General features: G+C 39.7%; 1 protein-coding gene across 1 annotated transcript in view; it reads right to left on the bottom strand.

The window, feature by feature from the left end:
* LAMA2 (laminin subunit alpha 2) overlaps positions 1-24541 on the bottom strand; it is a 304356-nt gene that overhangs the window by 149340 nt on the left and 130475 nt on the right. The window contains exons 13-16 of the mRNA XM_074144590.1: positions 18576-18677; positions 16684-16895; positions 10608-10719; positions 6255-6368 (exon numbers count right to left, since the gene is read on the bottom strand). Coding sequence (XP_074000691.1) covers positions 6255-6368; positions 10608-10719; positions 16684-16895; positions 18576-18677 — 540 coding nt within the window. The remainder of the gene's footprint in view (positions 1-6254; positions 6369-10607; positions 10720-16683; positions 16896-18575; positions 18678-24541) is intronic.

Raw genomic sequence — 24541 nt, 5'->3', positions numbered from 1 at the left:
GAGCAGCACAGAACAGGTTTAGTATTGCGGTCTCGCAACAGGCCTTATTTTGTGTCAAACAGTTTGCAGATGTTGATGCCAGAAATACAGCTCAGACTACGTAAGTTATAAATATGAATTATCACATTACACTTCTAAGTGCATTAGCTCATTTTACAAGGTATATGGCTAGCAGTATACTAAATATGTTTGTGAACAGTAGCAAAGCCTGAATTACTTAATTAATACTTGTTTGCCAGAATAGCATCCAGACTCTATTTTATGAGTAAAAACAAGGATGAGTATATTGTATACAGGGCCCTATCCGACAGTCTGTGTTCCCTGTGTGACACTTTATCTGAGCGTATGAAACATCCAACATAAAAATGGCAAAACTAGATCTGCATTTTTTGTATATAACCTGATCTCAAATTAAATGATCTTTTGGCAGAATGGGAATTGGTCCTGTGAGAACAGGCTTCCCATGATAACTTGTAAGAACCAAGTTTTAAAGAGTAATTACCGCTTCTACTCTTCTTCCCTCTCACCATATAAGATTTAGAAATTCTAAATCATTTGGCAGGATCCATGGGAGGCTCAGCAAATTAGTTTTCTGGCTTAGACTGTTTCCTTTTTTTTGCCACATTTTTAGCATACCACACGATTCCTTTCAGTGCTATTTGCCACAAGATACCCAAGTGTGGCCCTTTCACAGTGTAAAAACAGAGAAAGCAGGAGAAATGGTTTTGGCTCTTAAATGCCGTCTTGATGTGCTTGGGTACAGACTGAAAAAGCATATGGCAACTTGGAAAGACCAAGATGAAAGCCATGAGAGAGATTTTATTTAATGGGGTGTGCTCTGATCCGAGTTAGACAATGGGCCAGATCAAATCTAGAATCTGTTTCACCCAAGCTGCTGCTTAAGAACTCTTGAGGGTTGTTGGTTTTTTAAAGGTATAGGTATTGCCAAAGGTGTAGGTATTTTTTTAAAGGATTAGGTATTTAATTTAAAATATTTTTAAGAAGACGTTAGATTTTTTTCTCATTTTAATAAGTTGTGCATATGGTACTGCATGATATTTAACAGCCTTACTGTCTGGAAGACATAATGTATCCTCAATAAAGGATTTTAAAAATGGCACTATTCTAAGGAACACTGATTTCTTCTTCACGACCCTCCAGGATTGCAATGATTTGTACAAAGTTTTTTTGTACTGTGCTCTGTGTAGCCAGGACCACACATCTGGGCAGCTGAAAAAGCACAATACCCTTTTCAGTCCTGAGCGCACTGGAGTCAAAAGCATCTGTCTCCAGAAAAGCTGTTTGCTGGTTCAAAGGGTGCATTCTTATTGCTTGTGTATACAATCAGCGCATCTTTGAAATGGAAGCGTTAGTCACAATATTGTATTTTCACATATTTGGAGATTGTGAGCTAATACCAACTATTGAGGCTCTTAGTAAAATAAAATTATGGCCTTAGAACCATCAGCTGTGTTAAATTCTACTTCATTAGGCCATTTAAGTCCAGTTGATTGTTACTTCAAGCGCTGCCACTCAAAAAGAATCTACTGGCCACACTGACAAAGTAGCTGGGAACATCAAGATATACTCTTTAAAGAGGATGTGACAAAAATAATTTAAGTGTTTCAAAAGAAAAATCCTTTGCGATTCAACTTTTTTAAGGCATCCTGTCAAATTATTTGTACTTTTTCTGAATTGTTCTTTTGTGTTAAGTTTAGCTTTAAATACCCTCAGATGTATCTTAATGGTTTTGAAGAATATGAACAGCTTATATGTCAAGGATGTTGTTAAAGTGAGAGGAGCTAACACACTATTTTAAAGCTACACACCACTTCCAGAGTGGTATTTGGGGCTTCTGCTTTTTTTAAGTAAGAGACATGAAATCTTCCATTTTTAGGAAAACAATTCGTGTTACAAAGAGCTGACCTTCTCTTTGATCAATTATCTTCTGCAACTCTAACGTGAGTCATTTCCATGTACTGTGTCTAATTCTCCTCAATCCATATCTCTGTATCTGCTTATTTCTTCACCATGAATAAATAAATTTAAGAACAAAAAAGAAAAGAACCCCACAAAAGAACCCACAGTACCAAAATCTGAGCACACGTTGCACTGTGTATATGTCAGAGTTTAACTGAGAAATAGCCATCTTGTGTGATCCCACGCTTTTCTCCCTGAGCCAGTCTGGATTTTGCAGGACAACGAACAAGGATTATGTAGTACGTAGATGTAACATAATTTGCCTGTTCTCTTCAATGATGCATTAAAATTTACACTAATTTGCCAAATGTATACATCACTTTATGTACTGAAGCAGATGAGTTATTAGCCCTTCTGAAGATACTATCAATACTCATGAAAAATTTGTGTTTTCTTGGTATCAATTGGGTGAATCTCAGTTTGAAACTTGCCAAAGGCACGGCAATGGTTCTGAGCATCATCTACTCTGAGCAATGTCTAATACACTGAGATTATTTATTTAAAACATGCTTAAGCCTATGAAGCCTTAATTTCATGTTCGTAGAAACACCTGATTATTTTTTGCGTGTCACAAGACTGAGTATAAAGAAGATCATCACCCTAACCTGCTCAGTACATTATATATTCTTTCTTTTTATCCTCTTGGAAATATAGTTTGTTCCAGCACATTGATCTAGTGGTTTTGGTAAAATCAACGCCTAGTTCCATAGATCCATAGACTGTGGCCAGGAACGATTTTATGCCCAAATCTTTATGCTTTCAAATTCCAGGTACTGGATCTCAAACTGTTTTGAATGCACGAATTTTCCAGACATCTTTTATCTCCAAACACCATTAAACTTCACTTAGACAACCTCTGAGGAAGCAAGACTATGGAATTTGTTTTTCTCCAAAACTTTATGTATAACTCAGACCTTGTTGCCCAAAGACTTTACGGCTGATGTCCTGGAGCGTGTTTTTGCCCATTTCCTACCGAGCCAGCTCTCCCTGTCTCTGAATAAACCAAATGGGAATTTTTATGCCCAGTATCAAGGAACCCTAAATTCACACTGAAATACACTCCTGCTTTGCTGTGTGTGCAGCTGAGTGTATCAATATGGAAAGAAATAGAATACAAGGCTGGTGATGAAAATAAAACTTTAGTCAGGGAGTATGACTGAGTCCCAAGATAGTGCCTTTGGCTGCTGCCCTTCCCCAGGATATCTGTCATAGAGACAGCCAGGGACACCGATAGTTTAAGCTAGTTAGGCACTAAAATAGGTTTGCTTTATTTTAATATATTCCCTGGCCATTTAGACCAGACAATGGTATTATCATAGAATCACAGAATGGTTAGAGTTGGAAGGGACCTTAAAGATCATTCAGTTCCAACCTGGGCAGGGACACCTCCCACCAGACCAGGTTGCTCCAAGCCCCATCCAGCCTGGCCTTGAACCCCTCCAGGGATGGGGCAGCCACAGCTTCTCTGGGTATTGAGTCTTGAGTCTTTGGAAGCGTGAATATGCTCTTCTGGCATTTTCAAACTACCTTAATGTCAAGCTTACATGGGTAATTCCCTTTTCTTGGTGTTACGAATGCAATCAGGATGTTGCCGAGGCTTTATGCAATTTTCAGCTGTGGTACAGCCTGCACTGCAACCAGCTCGGGATCTATCATTTTGTTACTGTGTACATGAAAATGGGCGAAGGTGCTTTGTGGCTGCTGTGATGAACACCATCTAAGCACATGGCCACCAGCTCGGACACTGGCCTCAATCTACACGGTATGTGCTTTTAACACATAAAGGAATAAAATACAAAATAGATGCCCCTGGGGACAGCCCGCTTTGCAATTTGAGCTTATATTAGGGGAGAAAGATCTGCACTCTCTGGGCTTACTACCGGGAACCTACTGTTCTGCAAGGCATGAAACACCTTGAAATGTGTTTGCTTTTCACAAGGTTTGGGTTTAACCAACCTCCTAAAGCTACGGTAAATGTGTGTGTGTAACACTACAAAAGAGGATTTCTGACTGTTAGAACCTGCCCTCTGTACCAAAGCAGTTTGTATATCACAATGGTAACGAGAACGATGGATCATGCAGCTCTATATGGTTGCTGTGGGGATCAAAGGGCTTTGCAGGTTACTGCGAGATATGCGTTAAAATGAGCTTTTTATACAGGCCCGTGTCGAAGCAGATGATTTGAGCTTTTATCATGAGTCAAAAACATATTTCAGCTGCTTTTCAACTACATTTCAAAGCTAAGGAAGAGCAAAAAGAAGTATCATATCAGTAAATTAGGTGCCTAAATTGTCTGTTGTATTACTGAAAAAACACCATGAATAATAATAAGGCGGCCAAAAGGCTGTGTAAACCTCAATAGAAAGAATGCCTTTGATGTGAAACATTTCTCTTTTTCAGCATTCAGACTTCTCTCTCTTTCACTTCAAAAGGCTTATGATCCAAATTGAACAGCAGCATTTAATAGCCTGCATGGATACTAACCCATCCAACTTCACTTACAGCGTTTTCAAAGCAAGCTGCAAGGAAATCCAGAACGGATTTTAAGCTCCCTGCGCGCCTCTTCTTTATGGGATGATCTAGTACAAGCTCAGACAGAACACATAAAATACGGAATGCTTGATAACGCATATACATTAAAGTACATTTTCGACTGGTTATTTTCCACTTCCCTATCAGTGCCGAGTTATCTTTACACCAGCACCCTCGGAACGTCAGAAGGGGGAGCTCTGCTGTCTCAGCCAATGGTTCACATCAGCCGAGAAGTGCAAAAGCAGGACAACATGCAACTGCTCGGCCTTCTCCCACACCCTGGCCAGAGACAAAAATAAAGAGGGAACTTGTGCAAGGGCTAAAATTTGAAGACACGGAAGCAAAAAACCTCAGAACTCACATCTGGCTTCACACCCCCAAGCAAAATAGTCAATAGTTATGATATACCTTAAAACGGATTCTCCTTTCCCTTTCCGTTCTGTTAATTGATTATATCCCACACTGACGTTGAAGACAGCAAAGCTGGAGGCTGCAGTCATCAACGCAGTAAATTTTATCTTTGTTGAGAAACACAAACCTGCATTACCCTTGTAATAAACATTTTCATTGCACGTAAGTGAAGGATTCAAAACGCGACTGTCATGTCATATATATTTTTCATCCAAGGTACTTCTTTAAGGCATACAGTATAATTAAATTGAGAATCATTTTAAGCTTCTATTCATGAAAAAGCAATTTGAAAAATTCACTGATCCACATATTAGGGGTATCTTGTTTTGCACTGCAATGCAATTAAACATCTTGTATGGGCAAAACAGGAAGACCAGTGATAATTCTAAGTGCCAAATTACATTGAAAAAAGCCTGAATTTTCATTTTGGATTTTTCCCAGCAGCTTTTTCTTACGGAAATAAAAGGGAACATTTAGAAACACGCACAATACAGAGTCTGCTTGAAATTCTGCAGGGAAATGAGAGTATGATATCCCACTAAACTGGCACTGGCTCAAATTGTGTTTCTGCAAGACTAATGAAATGAGAAATGTTGTTTCAAGCTTCATGCCATGTCAGACAATATGAAACTAAAAATGCCCTTGAGTTAATCAGAACAGTCTATTCAGCATAATTCACCCACTCCAACAGGCTACTGAATGGGCTGCAAATAGTGGTGTGCTGGTAGGCTTGCTATGGCTAATATCACAGATTTAATTGCTGAATTAGGAGATAACTACAGAAAATCTCCATAGCTATAAGAAAAAAAAGAGTTATTTAGCCAAAATCATATGCTTTTATTATTTTTAAAGTACAATTTATTAAGTATTTCTTAGTAAATTTCTTCCTTTCGTCAAGGCTCAGTAGGAATTTAGATGAAGGAAGCCATTAACAATATCTTCTTGTCATACTAGAACCGAATTTGCAAAGTTACCTGCTTCATACTATAAATTAAATACTCTGAAGGACACAGATGGGAGGGGGAGATAAATCTTGTGGGATAGAATATTGATATATTTGCTACTTTCTGCATGCCATAGCTTATACTATTGATTCTATTTCAAAACATAAACCCTATGTGAATAAAAAATTCCTTTTGTTTAACTGTAGAAGCCACCATATCTTGGTGTAAGGGAACGCTTAACTTCAGCAACAGTTCAAGATCTCTTCTGTTAATTGCTGGTTTTTTTCTCCTTGGGTATTTCAGGTCTCAGAGGTCATTAATTCAATTGCACAGGTATATCGAATTGATGTTGGCTGAGTCCATCAAGTTTCCTGTAGTGACACTTACCAGGCATTCCCCTGTGATATCGTCACACAGGTCTGCGTGGCCAAAGCATGTACACGGTGCACAGATTCCACCAAAAATCGTGCCGTTCACACGCCTGTGTCGGGGCCAGCAAGACTGCAAGATAAATTAGATAAAAAAGTTAAACTCTTGCTTCAACAGGGAAAGGAATGTGATTTTTAAAATACTGTTGAATTTGATACTTGCATGTACAAAAACATACTTCTCAAATCTATAAAAATACCAACATTTCTCTAGAATGATGTTCTTCCTGGTGCTATGGCTTTGCACTGACCTCAGCCTTACTGGTAGGAGTGAGATTAGAGGAAGCCTTAACTTGATCATCCTGCTGAAATGATAAAATAAAGCCGAGAAATGAAGAACTGAAGTATGACAGCATCAAAGCAAGAGGTACAGATTGAAAAATAGCCAGAAGGCAAAATACTGAAGAAGAGAGAAGGAGGGAAGAAAACCTCCAAACAACAAACACCTTTTCTGAGAAATTCAGCTGCAAAGAGCGATTAAAATACCATTTAGTCTTTCTTGTTTGGAGTCTAACGAAAGGCTACACTGAAATAAAGCACAGTCTGAAAACAAAGCCATCCTTTCATTTACAAATTGTGCTTCTTAAATATAAAGTACAGTCATTTCCCTTTAAGAAGGTGCCGTGATTTTATTTTTTTTTATTGTCAAATTCAGATCAATATTAAACGCATGGCCAGCTTTTCCTTAGAAAAGGTGACATCGTACAACTGTGATTCATCAGCGAAAATTCAGCTATTCAATTGCTCCATAATAAGATGCCAAGCACCAGTCTTCCTTCCTATATATCTCACAAATGGCTTTATAGTTTTTGCAAACTCTCTTTCCTCAATAAGACTGCTCATGTGATCCATGGATTTTGCATAATATAAAAAAGTACATGACAGAGTGCTGACCTTCAAAAACACCTGGCTAATACAAAGAGAAAGTTTTGCAGTGATAGAATACTAAAAAGTATCATTAAATTAAGAAAATCCCTTCCCTTCACATACATTCTCCAAAAAGGTAACAAGAACAATCTCCTTTATAAAAATAAGGACAATGTCCCTTTTTGTCTTACTCCTGCATAACGTGAAAGTAATTTGAAGACTAATTGAAATTATTCTTTTAAAAAGCCATTCCAAAACCTGAGAAATTATCCTTATTTTTCGTTCTTTTCATTCTAACAAAACCCATAAATACTAGAAATTAAAATTCAGAGTTATAAAATCTAGAAAAGAAAAACAGTTTAAAAGAAATGGCTCTAATTTTTTCCTGTGGCATGAGATGCAACTGCCGAAACCTGTTTCTGCATAAATCTATAAATCTTTTTCCTCTTTCAATGATTCTGAAAAGAATGACCTCGTGCACAGATATACATGATATTGTACAAGATAAGGCTGTAAAAGTCACTAATTCTAAGGACTTAGACATGGAATATCAACAGCAAGGCTTAGAAGAGAACCAAGATAAAAGATTACAGATTGGGATCTTTAGAAAAGAAATGATGCAACATTCAGAAGTCAGGAAAGTTCTTGACTATCACAGTGATGCAAAGTCAACACAACTTCTTCCACAGTGGAAGTAAAAGAGTCGATAGCAAGGGAACAAATCTGGTGGAGAAGACCAATCAGATGTGAAGGTGCTGACAAATAAAGGCCAGAAGATCCACACGAGCAAAGTATCACAAATGAGCCCAGTTGGTATTTGAAATTTAAAAATTGATCTGCTTTACCTCTGCTCATGCAATGGTGTGTTCAGTTCTCAGACACACTAGTACAGAGATAACAATTTTATTTGACTAGAGTCTTACAGAAAATTCCAAATTTGTGTAACAGAAGAATCACATAAGAAACAGCATGGAACAAATGGAATTGGTTGTCTTCTGAAGACAGATTGTGCCAAAACATTCGCATCAAGAGAATAAGTAATTAGGTTGGTTTTAGTGCTGTGGCTTCTGTCCCAGGTACCGTAACATCATTATGCAGAAAACAAACACATAAATTAAATTAAATTAAAAAGAGAAAACGAAATGGAAAAGCTGCACAAAATCAATAAAAAAATGAAACTCTGCTAGGTTGAAACTGGAAGAAGCAAAGTGTTGGACAATGCCAAAAGTATCCAGGAGAAACAAACATGGTATTCCAAAAATACCCACATTTTCAATTTGCCTTTCCATACTTTCCCAACTGCTAATTTGCCTGGAAATCTAAAACTTTGCTGTTGGTTGTTCTTTTCTCTTGCTTGTCCTTGTTATAAAAAGCACAACTATCTACTCAGAACACTAAAATATTTCCCCATTTTTTTCTATCAAGCACAACTGTTCAATGCGTAATCTATGTTGAACCTCTGCTACGAAAGCCTCATGAGAAATGAATTCAGTGAATGAAGACATGGAAACTAAAAATTTTAACTGTATCATTGTCATCATAAAATAAGCCAGCTTTACCAAATGGCATTTCTGAACTGTCCAAAATGCTCTGAAATTCAGTGAGGGGACACAGGAAAAGTAGGCTCTTGCAGAAGTTTATCGTATCTTCTTGGCCTTCGCTCTTGGGAGGAAAACCAGCATACAGAGAATCACAGGATCATGGAATGATTTGGGTTGGAAGGGACCTTAAAGATCATCCAGTTCCAACCCCCTGCCCTGGGCAGGGACACCTCCCACCAGACCAGGTTGCTCAAAGCCCCATCCAGCCTGGCCTTGAACCCCTCCAGGGATGGGGCAGCCACAGCTTCTCTGGGCAACCTGGGCCAGGCTCTCACCACCCTCACAGCAAAGAATTGCTTCCCGAGATCTCATCTGAATCTCCCCTCTTTCAGTTTAAAACTGTTACTCATCATCCTATGGCTCCCCTCCCTGATCCAGAGTCCCTCCCCATCTCTCCTGAAGCCCCTTTAGGGACTGGAAGGGGCTCTAAGGTCTCCCCGGAGCCTTCTCTTCTCCAGGCTGAACACCCCCAACGCTCTCAGCCTGTCCTCACAGCAGAGGGGCTCCAGCCCTCTGATGGAGGGACTACAATATGGTTTAGTTCAACAGGTCTGTGGTTCGCACTCAGCCAGGGCAGGAATCAAAGAGTGTCCATGCCCACCATTGTGCAGAGAGACTTTACATTTGCAGCTATCTATATATGAACTTTCTATTGGGGAATATGATCTCAAGCATGTATCAAATTTCAGGGACTGCTTTGAATTGGAGAGAAGATTTGGCATTGAAGGACACAACGTTGGACAGAAAATTTCAGCAACACCAAGGCAGGAATTGTACCCAAGACCTTCAGCTTCTACAACAAAAATAGATATTGAAACATCTGCAGTCAGGGTCTTTCCATCTGCTTTCTAGGAAATCACACCTAAATTTGAATTGAGAGGAAAAAGGGACAAGTAAAAAAACACGTGTGAAGCACAATGACACTTCATCCATTTTTTTTTCTTCAAATAATTGGACTAACAGACAACAGTCAGACTCCAAAATTATTTCTTAGCCGAGGTAGGCAATATTCTTCTCCAGTTGTTTTTTCTGTCTGTACCATTCTGGAAGTGATAGGAATATCCATTAATTCCTTCAGGCCTTCTTTCTACATTAGTTTATCCAGCCCCGGCAACAAGCAACCACATTTGGCATGAAACTAGACTCTAAGACCTAAATATCACATAGAAGCATGGAAGATTTTAAAGAAAAAGCGAGCTGACAAGCAAATGCCTAGAGTGCCTGTGTAAATGGCATACTGTTTGTAGTTTTGTGAAGCAGAGCATCTTGGTGTTTGAAACTATTTCCTTAAAGGCAAAGCTTTTGAACAATTTTTTTTTGGCTTCTACTTACCCCAAGCTATGCCCACATGAGGCAGTTAATCATGTGTATGCTTGTACGAACACATTCTGTGTGAACTAATGGTTTTGTGAGGAAAGTGGGTATTTTCAGAGCCTGTGTGTATGTTATTAGCTGTAACAGAACCAAACTGAAGTGAAACAATCCTCACAAAAGCACACACGTGACCCTCAAAGACTCCAAGGGAAATGGCAAAGCCCTTCTAATTGTCATAGTTTCATGCATCCGTAGCATCAATTGGCTGAAGAGTACAAATGTTGCTTTCGTGTTTGTTTTAATAAGAGAAATGTCTTTTCATAACTTAGAAATTACCACAGAGGTGTAAAACTTCAAATATTATCAGATATAATTAACCACCACTTAGAAATTCAGGGCACTAGACAAGCTACACCAAATTCCTAGCAGGAATGGACTCTCTTACTATTTTCTACCAACACAGAGCCAGTGGATACTTCCAGTTATCCCAGTGTGAGCACTATTGATCTCCCCTGCATGGTGACACTCACCTCACAGGAGGTGCCACCATACCCCGGGGGACAGTCACATAACTCCACTGCAGATGCCACCTTTCTCCCAGCCGAAGTGTAGTCAGCAGCTTCAATGCTAACGCTCCTCAGTCTAGATGGAACGGAAAGGAAACAGTTAAAATAGCAAATTAGATGGAAGTATTTGTGCAGCTGGATGCAACAAACACTACAGAGTGACTTTCAGTGGCTTGTTTATGTTTTCCTGTTTAAAAATAAGGAGGTTTTCATATTAATCTATTTCTTCCTAAACTACATGTCTGGAAGCTTGTTACTATTTTTGTCCATCATATGAGGAAGACTCTGGTCAGACAGACATTGATAAAAATAGATTTTCAAAGTCTCACAGCACTGTAAGAGCAGATGGAAGGCTATTCCTGACCTGCAAGCCACATGTACCAACTTGCAGCTGTATATATAGCAAATCTGACACTAAGCAGCATCTTCAAAACTTATAAACCACTACTCCAGCCTTCTAAAATATTATATTACTAATTTCTGGTTTTAAGGTATTTTTATTCTGGAGATTTGACCACCGAAAAAGAGTTCAGCTCTGTTCAGGAGGATCTAAGTATAATGTGTATCAAAGAAAAAGGTATGTACAGGAAAGAAAAAGGAAATCTTCTACCATATACCTCGGTTTCAGCTATGGCAGAGAAGACAGAGTTGGAGAATTTTCTGTTCCATGTGCAATTGCCCTTAAAAAATAACTGCTAGACATGGGCTAAACAGCTAATGTTTAGCCAAACGCTGAACATGATTTTTCATTTTAAAAGCCATGGAAGTATGACGAGAGAGACAACAAAAGTCTTTTGATAATCTTACAGGTAATATGCAAAACAGATGTAGTTTACCATAACAGCATGCATTTGGGGAAAGAAATTGGGATTTGGGGATTTAACTCTTACGAGAATTCAGAAAGAACATTAAGATGTTATAGAGGCTCAATGACTTCTGTTTTCACCCAGCAATATTAAGAGTGTTTGATTAATAAAGATACTTGAAAAACTTCTTTTGAGGTCTTTTCCATCATAAAATACCTTTCCATCATGACATGCATTTTGTTAAAAAATAATTCATTTTCTTTGGAAAGTGTAAGACAAACTTTTTTCCTCCATCCTAACGCATTTCTCTTTTGGCTGCCAAAAAATCCTGAAAATGATTTGGATGACCTCGGATCAGAAAACATCCAAGAAAAATATTTGGTTGCTACTGCAGCAGTTGGAGGAAAGGCTAAAAGAAAGGTTTAGACAGGATGTTTTCCCACTCAATTTTATGACTATTCTCAATAAGGCAGACATGAAAGGTAAGGGGGAAAAGGGAATATTTCTGAAATTAGGATGGGAGCTTCAGAAAAACAGAAATTTTACCATCACCAGGATATGAGTGGACTTTGGAGGGACTACTATTGTGGATTATGCAGCTTGAATCTAATTTGTTGATACTAGAACCTCTGTAAAAGGTTATTGAAACTCTTTTAAGAGACATATGCATGTTCCTACCGAGACCTTCAGTAAGATCTCTCTCACTTTTCAATATTTCCCCCTTCACTCCATTGATGCACGCTTATTTTGCAATCATCCTTTTGAGTTTTCCTTACAATAAGATATCCAATCTCAAGGGTATTAAATATCAAATGGTGATAACTTTAACAGTAAAAATTCACAGAATCACAGAATCACAGAATCACAGAATCTTAGTGGTTGGAAGGGACCTTTGAGATCATCGAGTTCCAACAATTTAAGGAGAAAAATCTGTAAATGAAGAAAGAAATTACTAGTAAAAGGCCAAATTTTATTTATCCTTCAAACTACTGCTAGTTTTCTCTCAGCACAGATCTTGAACAAAGAGAAGCACTTCCACACAGAAACAATCTGCCCAGTATTATCCCACATTTGTATTCACTGAATTGTTCCAATTTTCATTACGTTCTGCTATTTGCTAAATGGGATTTTAATGTGTTAACAGTTTTTAGCATTAACAGTTACTCAGTGAAGAAAGCTGCAGTGATTTTTTTTTTCTGCCATTTTGATGTTGCGATTTTGATTCCTCGATGTCACTCTGCATTCATTAAAGTACATAATGCTGGCAGTAATGGGGCACTATCCCGGAGACGTATGAACAATTTGAGATTCAGCATCAAGACCAAATATTTAAGCTGACTGTTACTGTCAGCAGGCAACTGTTGGCTTCTAAAAACAAACAAGATTAAAAGGGAAGGGGACATTTCAGGCAGTATCAGCGTAGTTTACTGTCTGCTATGTGAGGCATCCGAACCCCATCAGCTACAGAAGGCGCATGAAGCACTGACCCAATCATGGCTCATTTGTCTTGAAACCAATTCTGCATCTGGGAGAAAGCCCTATGCCTTTCCTTCCCTCTTTCTCCTCGTGTCTTGCACTGATTCCCTGTGTGGCTGCCAGTAATCCCTTGTCTTTAGTGCCACAATTTCCAGTGCGCACCTGAGTGTCTACAATATTTACCACCACTGGCCACTCTGAATATTAAACCTGAAGAAACAGCACTACTAAACATTCTTTGAAGCACAAGCTAATAATAGTAGATTAAACAAAATTATAAGAGAGATCTCTCTTTTCCTGGCCTGTTGCTTCTACCACAGATGGACTTAACTGCAATAGTTTGGAAGATCTGTCACATCAGAGCAGGATCTTGATTTAAACGCAGATTGCTGCATTTCTGTGTTCTCATCCTACTTAATCAACTAAACGAAGGCCCACTCATTTGAGGAAGCTTCCTAATTATGCCATAGAGCAATAACAACATTCTAAGCTTAAAATGACCCAAAAACGTTCTCAAATGCTTGAGTAAAACTCACCATTACTGCATCAATATTGTTTAGTAACTACTTGAAAATGCTACTGATTAACTAATGTTTCCAGTAGGTTAAACTAAACAAGGGTAAAAATCTAATCTTTAAGTTAAAGCTCTTGCTAACTGGAGACAACTCCACTGAAATTTTAAATCTCTTCCTACATGACTGCGAGAAATTTGCTTAATCTTACGATGCCTCCGTTCTGGTCTCTTCCCAAACACAAATTATAATAGCACCCTTGGAAAGCCTTACACAGGTGGCGTCATTATCCATTTTGAAAACTTTCAATATTTAAATGAACAGGTTGCTTAATATAGCGATCTCTAATTAGTATGTTGCATAATTCTGCTGATGCTTTGAGGCAGAAATTGTCATTCACGAAGGATCTAATAACGCTGTAACATTTCTGCCTCCCTGCCAGACCCTCTTTACTCTCTCAGAGGAGTATCCACCTGTCCACCACACATACCTGTTTAAAAGGCAATAAAAAACTCTTAATTCCTACCTATTTATCTACTAAGGCTTAGCTCTACACTGGTTTTTTTGGCAGTAGATGCTGTTGCTGCTACTTCATGTGAGTGTGAGCGCGCACTGTTCTGAGATTAACTCCACCCAGTAAATCCCACCCTCATGGATGAAACTATGATTCCTCCAGTTAAATCAAAGAGGAAAAATCCAATTCAGTTAATTGCGATCGGAACTTCCCACCCTCTCTTCTGTCACACTAAGTACCCTGACAGCACTTAATGTGTTTACTGTAGAGCAAACTATTTTCAGAGACTTATAGAATCATAGAATGGTCCAGGCCGGAAGGGACCTCCAAAGGTCATCTAGTCCGGCCTTCCCGCAGTCAGCAGGGACACCCCCAACTAGACCAGGTTGCCCAGGGCCTCGTTGAGCCTCACTTCTGGACATGCTCATGGTCATCACAGGAATACAGTAACCTTTGCATTCTGCTCTGCTAAGAGACATCTAGAGATGTACCAGTAATATAAAAACATTTCTAGACAAAAAAAGGTGCTCTTCAAAATGATTTCAGTCCCTTCCCCAACTCTTTTAAATCACTGTCTTTAAGGGACCAACCTTCCCAATTTTACTGTCGCTGCATCTAGAAGATGGTGCCTACTAACCTGCAAACAATAAATGGTATGTTTGTCCTGGAGCTCTTCTTGAAGACTATTTCCAAGATATGTTTTTGGAAAGGTATCTAGAATGCGCCACTACAATGTTCCAAAGGCTGCATATGACCAAGACTACAAAACAGTGGGGCCCCACAGCCAAATGGCTGAAGCAGTCATCTGGGATGCAGGCAGTGGTGCAGCCTCCCAAAGGTGCTACTGACAGGTCTGCCACCTCTTACTCAGGAGGCAGGAACTACAGACTATGTGCCAGTTCCACATGCGTGTGCTGACCTGAGCTCTATGTTGTCACGAGAGCTCATCTGATCCATCCCACCCCCACTGTTCCACAGCAGAGGCAAGATGGAGCCAGTAAATGCCCAGTAATTCACTTTCTTCACAGATTTTAGCTGCCTAGCCAAAGGGGGGTTTGTAGGAAAGCTCCCCTTCTCATTCTAGGGCAAGTGTAGGTACACAAATATGTAAACCACTGACAGCTGAAACTTGCTTTTCCCATAATACTTAGTAACACCTTTGGCCCAAAAAAAGTCAATCAAACATATCTCCTTTAAAATAGTGTAGCATAAAAGCCTCTATCATTCAGCCCAAAATTGCTCCTGTACTCCCTTGGTATGGAAAATTCTAATTTTTTTAAATTTTATTTGAATGGGAACTGAGCAGGGGAAGAGCCCTCACTGAGCTCCCACCAGTCCCAGCTGTGAGCTGGGGATTAACAGCTTCTCACAGCTCATAGCGAGGGGAGCTCTGGCTGGTGGCTTGTGTCTCCTCTCACACCAGGGTAGGAAGGTGATGGGCCATGAAAGGGTTTCAGACAGGATGCATGGAGATGCCAGACTGACGACCAAGTGAGCAGATGAGGAAACAGTTTTGCTTAAACTCAAGCTAGTTATGATTCACAGACTTATTTACAGAGAGGTAATACATACTAATTAACTACAGAAAGAGAAAGAGATTGAAGAAACATGAGTTCGTTTTGCAGGGAAAAATTGTAAACTGCCAAAGCTCGAATCAGAAAACTGTGTGCTGTTGACACAACCTGCCTTTCAATTTAGGATGTATTTTTATTACCTAAGTATTCAAATGATGGTTGGATTGCTTAAGAAATTTCACAGTAGCAAAAACTGTATCTTTGCTCTCAGCAAATAATCACTAACGTGCCATCATCTCCCTCCATTCCAAATTGACTTGTGCTGCTGAATCAAGTGATGTGTAGGTTAAGAGAACATTTCAGGTTTCATGCCTTGTGAGTAGAAAAATACTTGCAATCAATTCCGTGGCACATTTCAAAAATACTATTTATGCCACCTAAGTATCAATATATATAGAGAGACTGCAAGCACGCACTATCAGGAGAGAGGTCTTCTGGCCCACCTGGAGCAGTTGCTCACGCACTTATCAAAATTTTAAATGCAAGATGAGAGTTACAGGTTCAACCACCCTGCAGCCACTGAGACAGAACAACTATGTCATCTCATGTAACATGTCTTTCATTTTATCAGAAGAACTCAGTAGAGTTCACATGAAATCAGTAGTTTTAAGCAGTCCAGGCAGCAACCTGACATAAATCAAGGGAAAGGCTTTGGGATTAGACATTTCTGTGTGTGGTACTGATTAAAAACATAGAAAACTCCCCTCGAGCCACTTTTCCAGCTTAGAGACTTAGGATATTGTTCTCTGGTCCACTGTTAATGTGGCCCTGTATTGTCATTAAATGGGGAAAACAATATATAAGCAATATATCATCTCTTACTTCCACGTGTCATTACTGCACTCCATGATTTACCATATATATGGGAATTACAGTGTTCAGAAATAAATATATATATAGAACCATCATTCATGCCTTAATAGTCCATGTGATCTCATTTTCTTACAAGGCTGTTTCTTTCTGTTGCCTCTCCTCCTCCTCCTGCCTACCCAAAACGAAAAAAATACTAACAAATGTTTGAAAGTTTAAATGAGTGCTACGGATTTCATGGTAATAAATTTGTGTGTTTTAAATTACATCAGCTTAATTCTCTGAAGATAGAAAAACAAGTATTTTGAGATTCTGCCTGTAGCAAACAGACACGTTTCCCACGTTCACCTGTAGATGGCATTCATCCCATAGCTGTATGTGGCTCTGATGAGGATCCTCTTCACATTTGCAAGGATAGTCATGAACTCCCTCCTGCTGACAGGAACGTCAGTGCCATGCACAAAGAAAGACTCTGGTTTCAGCACAATTTCTTCAGTGTGCTCTTCAGAAGGAGGCAGGTGAATCCCTTCTTTTGGACTGCTGATTCTCAAGTCACCTCCCTGGGTAGAGCCATGAGAGAGAGATATTTAAATTAGGAAAAAAATCAGGAAAAAAGCTTTATCTGTAGCCAGCTGGGGCATAGGATTTATTGAATAATATATTTCACAAGAATAATAAATATCAGGAATAACATTCACCTTTCATAACCCTGAAACGGGCTTGCCTGATACAGCTGAAAGTTAGTGCAAAAGAAAGTTTAGGTTATTCAGCTAAAACCTACTGTCATGGCTTTGCATAAGCAAAAGCTAATCCATCCAATGCCGAGCTGCACAAAACCAGGTCTGCCGAAAGAATGTGAAAGTGTTACCTCAAACAAACAACAATTTTATTTCACAGAATCATAGAATGGTTAGAGTTGGGAGGGACCTTAAAAGATCATCCAGTTCCAATGTCCCTCTCACCTCCCACTAGACCAGGTTGCTCAAAAGCCCTGTCCAACCTGGCCTTGAACCCCTCCAGGGATGGGGCAGCCACAGCTTCTCTGGGCAACCTGGGCCAGGCTCTCACCACCCTCACAGCAAAGAATTGCTTCCTAATATCTAATCTAAATCTCCCCTCTTTCAGTTTAAAACTGTTACTCATCATCCTATGGCTCCCCTCCCTGATCAAGAGTCCCTCCCCATCTCTCCTGGAGCCCCTTTAGGGATTGGAAGGGGCTCTAAGGTCTCCCTGGAGCCTTCTCTTCTCCAGGCTGAACAACCCCAACTCTCTCAGCCTGTCCTCATAGGAGAGGGGCTCCAGCCTTCAGAGCATTTTCATGGCCTCCTCTGGACCTGCTCCAACACATTCATGTCCATGTTGGGAGCCCCAGAGCTGGACACAGTACTCCAGGTGGGGTCTCACCAGAGTGGAGTAGAGGGGTAGAATCCCCTCCCTTGCCCTGCTGGACACACTTCTTTTGATGCAGTCCAGGATGCGGTTGGCTTTCTGGGCTGCCAGTGCGCACTGCTGGCTCATGTTGAGCTTCTCATCCATCAACACCCCCAAGTCCTTCTCCTCAGGGCTGCTCTCAATCCATACTCTTCCAGCCTGTATTCATGCTTAGGATTGCCTCAATCCAGGTGCAGGACCTTGCACTTGGCCTTGTTGAACTTCATGAGGGTCCACCGCTCAAATCTGTCCAGGTCCCTCTGGATGTCATCCCTTCCCTCCAGCGTGTCAACCACACTACACAGTGTGGTGTCATCGTCAAACTCGCTGAGGGTGCACTCTATCCCACTGTCCATGTTGCCAACAAAGATATTAAACAGCACTGGTCCCAGTACTGACCCCTGAGGGACTCCACTCATCACTGCTTGCCACTTGGACATTCAGCCATTAACCGCAACTCTTTGAGTGCAGCTATCCAGCCAATTCCTTATCCACAAAGTGGTCCATCCATCAAATCCATCTCTCTCCAATGTAGGCACAAGGATTTCTTCATTATTTCTGATGAACAGGAAGAGTATAGCTTTGTAAGCTACTGCTTACATACTACAATATTACCAGAGGCTCCGTGAGATACTGAAGATTTTTGTTCTCTAAAGTGTGTCCATTTTCTGGTACTATAAATTACGTGAAAGTACATGCACCCTGCTGTTTTGTGTCCTCAACCATTAGGCTTCATGCTGAACATCCAAAGAAGCAGGCAATTTTCTTTTTTTTTTTTTTGTTGGTGGCTGAAAATACAATCACTTTACCTCTATGATGACATCAGATTGAACCATCAATTGAACTGTATGTTCTTCCTCTGTGAAGTCATATGAGACTGTAAATTTGAGACGTCCTCCAGCTGCTGCTACCTGGGGAGAAAAAAGACCAAAAAAAATGCAATTAAATGAAAGCAAACAGGCCTTAACCATTTGGGGGCAATTATCTCCAGCATCAGTATTCCCAGGAAAAGACTTCTAGTGTTGCAAAACCATATGCAGATACCTGGGGATTATAACTCTATGGACTATTCCCTTCTTGCTCAACCATCTAGAAATTATGCTTAGTCATTTTTCTTCTATGCCTGTTGAAGACTGCAAATTCCTTAAACATATGGACTAACAAAGTAATCAGGAACAGATCTGAAATCTATGCAAATTTCCACTTGATCCTGACATTAGGTTCTCAGTGTATTTCAGTTATATGGTCCTCATTTAGGCTGGGCCTCTACATCAGCAGCCTTAGCAATCTTTAGAAGATCTAATAACTTTAATTTTGTTGATGGGGCAAACTACCAAAAAAACACCCTGCCAGTGATGCTTTTTTTAGAATGAACTTTACTCATTTGATGAATAGTCTGATGTGATACTGAGGTACCCAAAACTGCACCCAGTATTCAAGGTGGGGCTGCACCAGTGTGCTGTAGAGCAGGACAATCACCTGCCTTTACCAGCTGGCAATGCTGTGCTTGATGCACCCCAGGACACAGTTGGCCCTTTTGGCTGCCAGAGCACACTGTTGACCCATATCCAACTTGCCATCAACCTAAACGCCCAGATCTCTTTCCATGGGGCTGCTCTCCAGCCTCTTGTCCCCCAGTTTGTATGTTTAAGCAGGATTAACCTGTCCCAGATGCAGAATCCGGCACTTGCTCTTGTGAAATTTCATATGTTCAGTGATTGCCCAACTCTCTGGTCTACCCAGATCTCTCTGTAGGGCCGCTTTACACTCCAAGGAGCCCACAGCTCCTCCTGGTTTGCATCATCAGTAAACATTGGCGTGGGATGTTTATCTACACAGTGTCCAATGCAACTACATCCATCTTTAATTGTAACAACATGAAAAGACTTTTTTTCCTTAGACCCACCTTTTACAGCATGTTTGTTTTGCCTTTGGCCAAGGCCTAACACTGGATTATAACTATAAGAGGAATGTAGAAAATTTAGATGTCCAAAATACTGCAAGAAGTACCCAGACTTGCTTTCAGCTTTAGACAAACACTTTAAATGTTCAGACAAACACTTCAAGTTCAGACTAACTACAAGGATTCAAGAAAGTAAAAATAATGGGAAAACAAAGATTGTGTGGTTTCAGGCAAACTATAAAAAATATGTACCAAGACAGGTTTTACTTTTTCCCAACTACATAACCTTTACCTCAGTAAATGAAAATCCAACACGGGGAATTGATAGATCATACGTAGGGGTGGGGAGAAAGGAAAGGTTCTGATTTAAAATATATGCATGTAGAAAAGCAGTCAACAATGCAAACTTTGAAAAAAAATCTGTTAGAAAGGAGTAGAGAAACAGATAACACTTTAGAGAAAGCAACCAGAACGGATTAGGGACAGGAAAGGGGTGGGTTTGACTGCTCCAGAAAAGGGAACACTAAGAGGGAATAGGAAAATAGTTTACTAAAACATAAAAGACTGGAAAAATCAAATGGCCATTATTATTTTCCTGTGGCAACTGCAGGGGAGGCATAAAGGAGATTCAACTTGAGTATACAGAAAGCCTTCTGACTGTAAGGACAGTCAAAACAGTATCAAGCTACTTAAAAAATGCTATTGAATTCCTTCATTAAACGTTTAACAGCAGTTCAAACGTGTCAGAGATAGTCTAGGTACGATGCCAAAGAGTTGGAATGTGACTAAGAAGTCCCCTGAGGTCCCTGCCAGCCGCGGCAGGCTGAGTTTCACGGCTGAGCTGGCAAGATTTGCATATCACAAACAGGATCACACATTGAAGTCAAGGTCCCAAAATGACACTTACTGGAGACAGTACCTGGTAGTTCGGAATATATATTTACCTTGTGTGCTGTATAATAGCAATGTAGATTAGAAAAAAAACCCAATAAACTTATATAAGACAGAAAGTACTACTTCCTTCTGCCATTGTTTATAAAGGTAATTACCTTCCTCTGTATATTTAAAGTACAAGTTCACTCCCAGGCAAAAGAATTCAGAGGTCAATCTATCTGCTGCATAAACAGTTTTGTCTCATCTAGTGCAAAAAATATTTTTCACTGAATTTTGAATACAAAGGTGATACAGAAGTTGGGCACCCGTGAGATCCCTTCATTCTGCTGCTGTTCTCTGTATCACCCGTAGATTCAGAGTTCTGTCTCAAGGATTGTCATCCGAGGCCATATCAACACCAAAGGGAACAGAGCATAAAAGCTTGCCTTGCTGGTGACACAGGCACACGTTGTTGAGACAGGACTAGCTGACAAAAAACGTCAAGGAAGTTCCACAGAATTTACTTTCTCTCTCCCACCTGTTTTTAGATTAATCCATCAAGTATTTCTTCCCAGCTCAGGAGGCAGAATCTATGTGTTCAAGAAAAGTCACGGATCCCCCAAGAAACACAAGTATAGGGGAGAGAAATCACAGCTATCTTAATTCCAATCCACCAATTTTCTTGCAGATAATTTTTTCGGTTGTTCAGGGTTTACTTTACTTCTGCTATTACGCTACATGTTGTTAAAGGATATAACCCAGAGCAGACAAGACCAGTTACGACATCCTGAGAGTTGCACTCTGCGTTGGCCAAAGGCCTCTGAAGCAGGAGAGATGGCTCCTTTTCCCTGAACAAATGGCCATGCTCAACAGGAAGAAAGCTGGAGGGTAGGAGGAAGCACTCAGTACTACCTTGTGTAAAGCACGCTTTGATTTTGTGCCTGTCACTCTAAAATCACTTCTAAATCAAGACAAGTGATAGTAAACCACAAATATTTACAGCATCGAAAACAAACAGCATTGCTACAAATGCCACAAATTGCTACAAATATTTGCAAAGCCATAGACGAGGAATTCTTGCATCTCTTCATATGGAAATCAAATTCTAGAAGTCTTTCTCTTCCTCCCCTCAGTCAGTCTGCTGTCAGTGCTCTTCTGAGGCAAGCTCTCAGGATCCCTCCTGCCAATGGCACTGGAGGGTACTTCTTACACAGCTTTCGTAATCCATCCTATTCTTGAATCGTTTGGTGATTCACATTTTCCCCCTCCAATGCCTCGTGTAACTCTGCCTGTAAAGTTTTAGCTCTTACTCCACTCCACTAGAGGCTGCCTCACTTCTTCTGAACAACATCTGCCAAGTGTAAGTTCAGAAGATCAGGAGCTACCTCCACTAAACAGTGTGCTGTTTCCAATCCCTTATCTCATCAAACAGTAAAATGTCCTTCTGTCAGCTAGGAAGAGACAAGTTTATGATTAAAGCATCTAAATATAGATGCCATTTTGTGAATTAGATCACCATGACCCTCCTGAGTGGAAGCCAGATGCAATATATTGGGGCATCTGATATGGCACTACGTGGCTACATGTAGACAACTGAAACAAGTTCTTTGTACAGTTAGAGGAATCTAGAAAGTGGCTGTTCTATGGTTTCCCCACCAATGGATGACTTTCAGATCACTTCACGTTGTATTTATATTTAAAAAATAACTTGGAAGACATAAAATAGGTTTCACAAATGACACAAATATTGCACAGTAAGTGTATTATTGAAATAAAACACATGCACATTGCTCATTTGTTTAGCAGTAAAATCTATATCAGAATGGATTTAGCTCAGAGAGGCTCTGACCTCAGGCCTAACCCAAGAGAACCTGACACCTCCAAAAGCAAATTTGTATTACTGCATTAGACTAGAGTTAGAGCAATACTCATGCAACACCAGAATCTAGAAATCAGCAAAATACAACGCATCAACAAATAGCAAGAAGTTGGACAATCATTTCCCTCTTCACTGTCAGTGTTTCTAGCAGAAATATCATCGCTGATGCATTGTATTAGAGACAAGCATTACAGAGAGAGTTAATATTTTTACTAGACCAATAGAGCTGCAATACAGCGCTAGAAAGGTGAAATGCTTTTGGAAACATGAACACTGCTTGCTATTCCATTATTGTATACATAGAGAAACAACTGGAACTATACCTAGTGAGCAAATGCTACCAGAAAAGGAAAAAAAAAAAAAATAAAAAAATAAGAGGCTTACAAACGTGACCGGGCAGAACTTTTCAGTGGAGAAAGCTAGTGCACATACTGCTGAATGCAAAACCAAGGAGAAGCTCAAGCTGCTGATAGTAACTCAAGGTTCCAAGAGATAATAATGTTCTCTTATTCCAGAAGACATCCCCAAAACACACAACACCTCGTTTATTTCTTGATATGCCTGTGAACATTCTTTTCCTTGCTGTCACGATTATGAGAAATGATGCAGATGCTCACTCAGTCTTCCAGTGGCTTTGCTATGTTCCTGGTGGCAATATCTACCACTAGATACAGTGCTTGAAGGTAATGAAATCATATTACCTAAAGTTTAACATTCCCTGCTGGCCTTCTTGAGTTTCCATGAAATAGAGCTGCAATAAAATGGTGAAGTTTATTTGGACTCTTTCACCTTCACAAACTCTCTAGGTACAGGTTTATTTTATTCAGCAAATACAGATATATCTGCCACCAGAACACCAGCACTAACTATGTGAAGGAAAATCACTAAAAACCAACAACAACAAAAAAAGATTTCTCCCAGTTTGTTAGTAGCTAATTTAGTCCACAATTGATTGGCACCTCTGCAGTTGTGATATGATTTGAACAGACAATGTACCATCTTGACCGATGGCCAAGTATTTATGTGTTCTTCTAGCCAGCCCCCCCAATGCAGAAAGGAATGGACAAAGGGCTGCTTTTCCTAACTTAATTTACTTACGCTGAAGGAAATACTCTATTGTTAATCCAGCTCTCATCTAGATTATTATCTTCTTTACAATAAAGTACCAACTAAATTTATGATATTTAATTGTGTTTTGCCAATCCAGTCTTCATGCTGGTCATAGAGTGAGGGAAGGGAGGGACTAGAAAAGAATTCTGATAGAACCATCACCAAGAAAACATCAAGCTTTTATTCATTTAGTAATAGCTCTCAGTAAAGACTGCATGTTTTAGTTCTACTCAAGATCCAATTAGAGATTAAATAGACTCTTCTCTCTTGGACAGACTTGAATTTAGATAGGATATAAAAGCTCTTCTGAGGCATTACAGTAATATTTCAGATAAAGCAGGAAGCAGAATAATCATGTTCCATTTGAATGACAGTATAGTTCTGGCTAGCTTTAAAAAAATGCCAGGGCCTTCTTCATTGGGAAGTTAAAGAATGGGCTCTTTCCCCAACTCTCTACCACCTACAGTTCCTCCAACTCTGTCCCAGCCAGTTGAGAATCTTACAGTTTCCCGGCTTAAGTAAACTCAAAATTCTATATAAATTGACGCTACATTCTACTTAAATTCACTTATTCAGAATATCACTCCAGAGAAGTTAATGGAAGAAGAAGGGAATAAGCTTATATAAAGTAGCCTGACTACTATATCGCTTGGTTCCGTTGCTTTTCATGAGTGTTTTTCTACAACACTGAACCACACAAAGGGGAAACCGAGCATTTCAAACCATTCACCATCAACTCCAGTTTCTTGAAACCAACCACTCTGATAACCAAGTCACACTATAAAAAGATTCCCAAGTCATTCTTTTTTGTAATCTTATCGAGAATTTTATGATACAGTCTCCTTAATTTTTAATATTTCCTCTCCTGATCCCAAGTAAAGGCAGAGTTGAGTCAAAGATGAAACAGTTTTATTCAATGTAGGCACTATTTTGATCACAAAATGTTCTCCAATGTCTAAGCTATACGCTAAGAAATCAAAGAGTAAGCTACAAAGCATACCAGTGAGAAA

Source organism: Numenius arquata, chromosome 2, assembly GCF_964106895.1.
Source record: "Numenius arquata chromosome 2, bNumArq3.hap1.1, whole genome shotgun sequence".
Classification (NCBI taxonomy): domain Eukaryota; kingdom Metazoa; phylum Chordata; class Aves; order Charadriiformes; family Scolopacidae; genus Numenius; species Numenius arquata.
The sequence above is the reverse complement of the archived record's forward strand: the minus strand, read 5'-3'. Positions and strand labels throughout refer to the sequence as shown.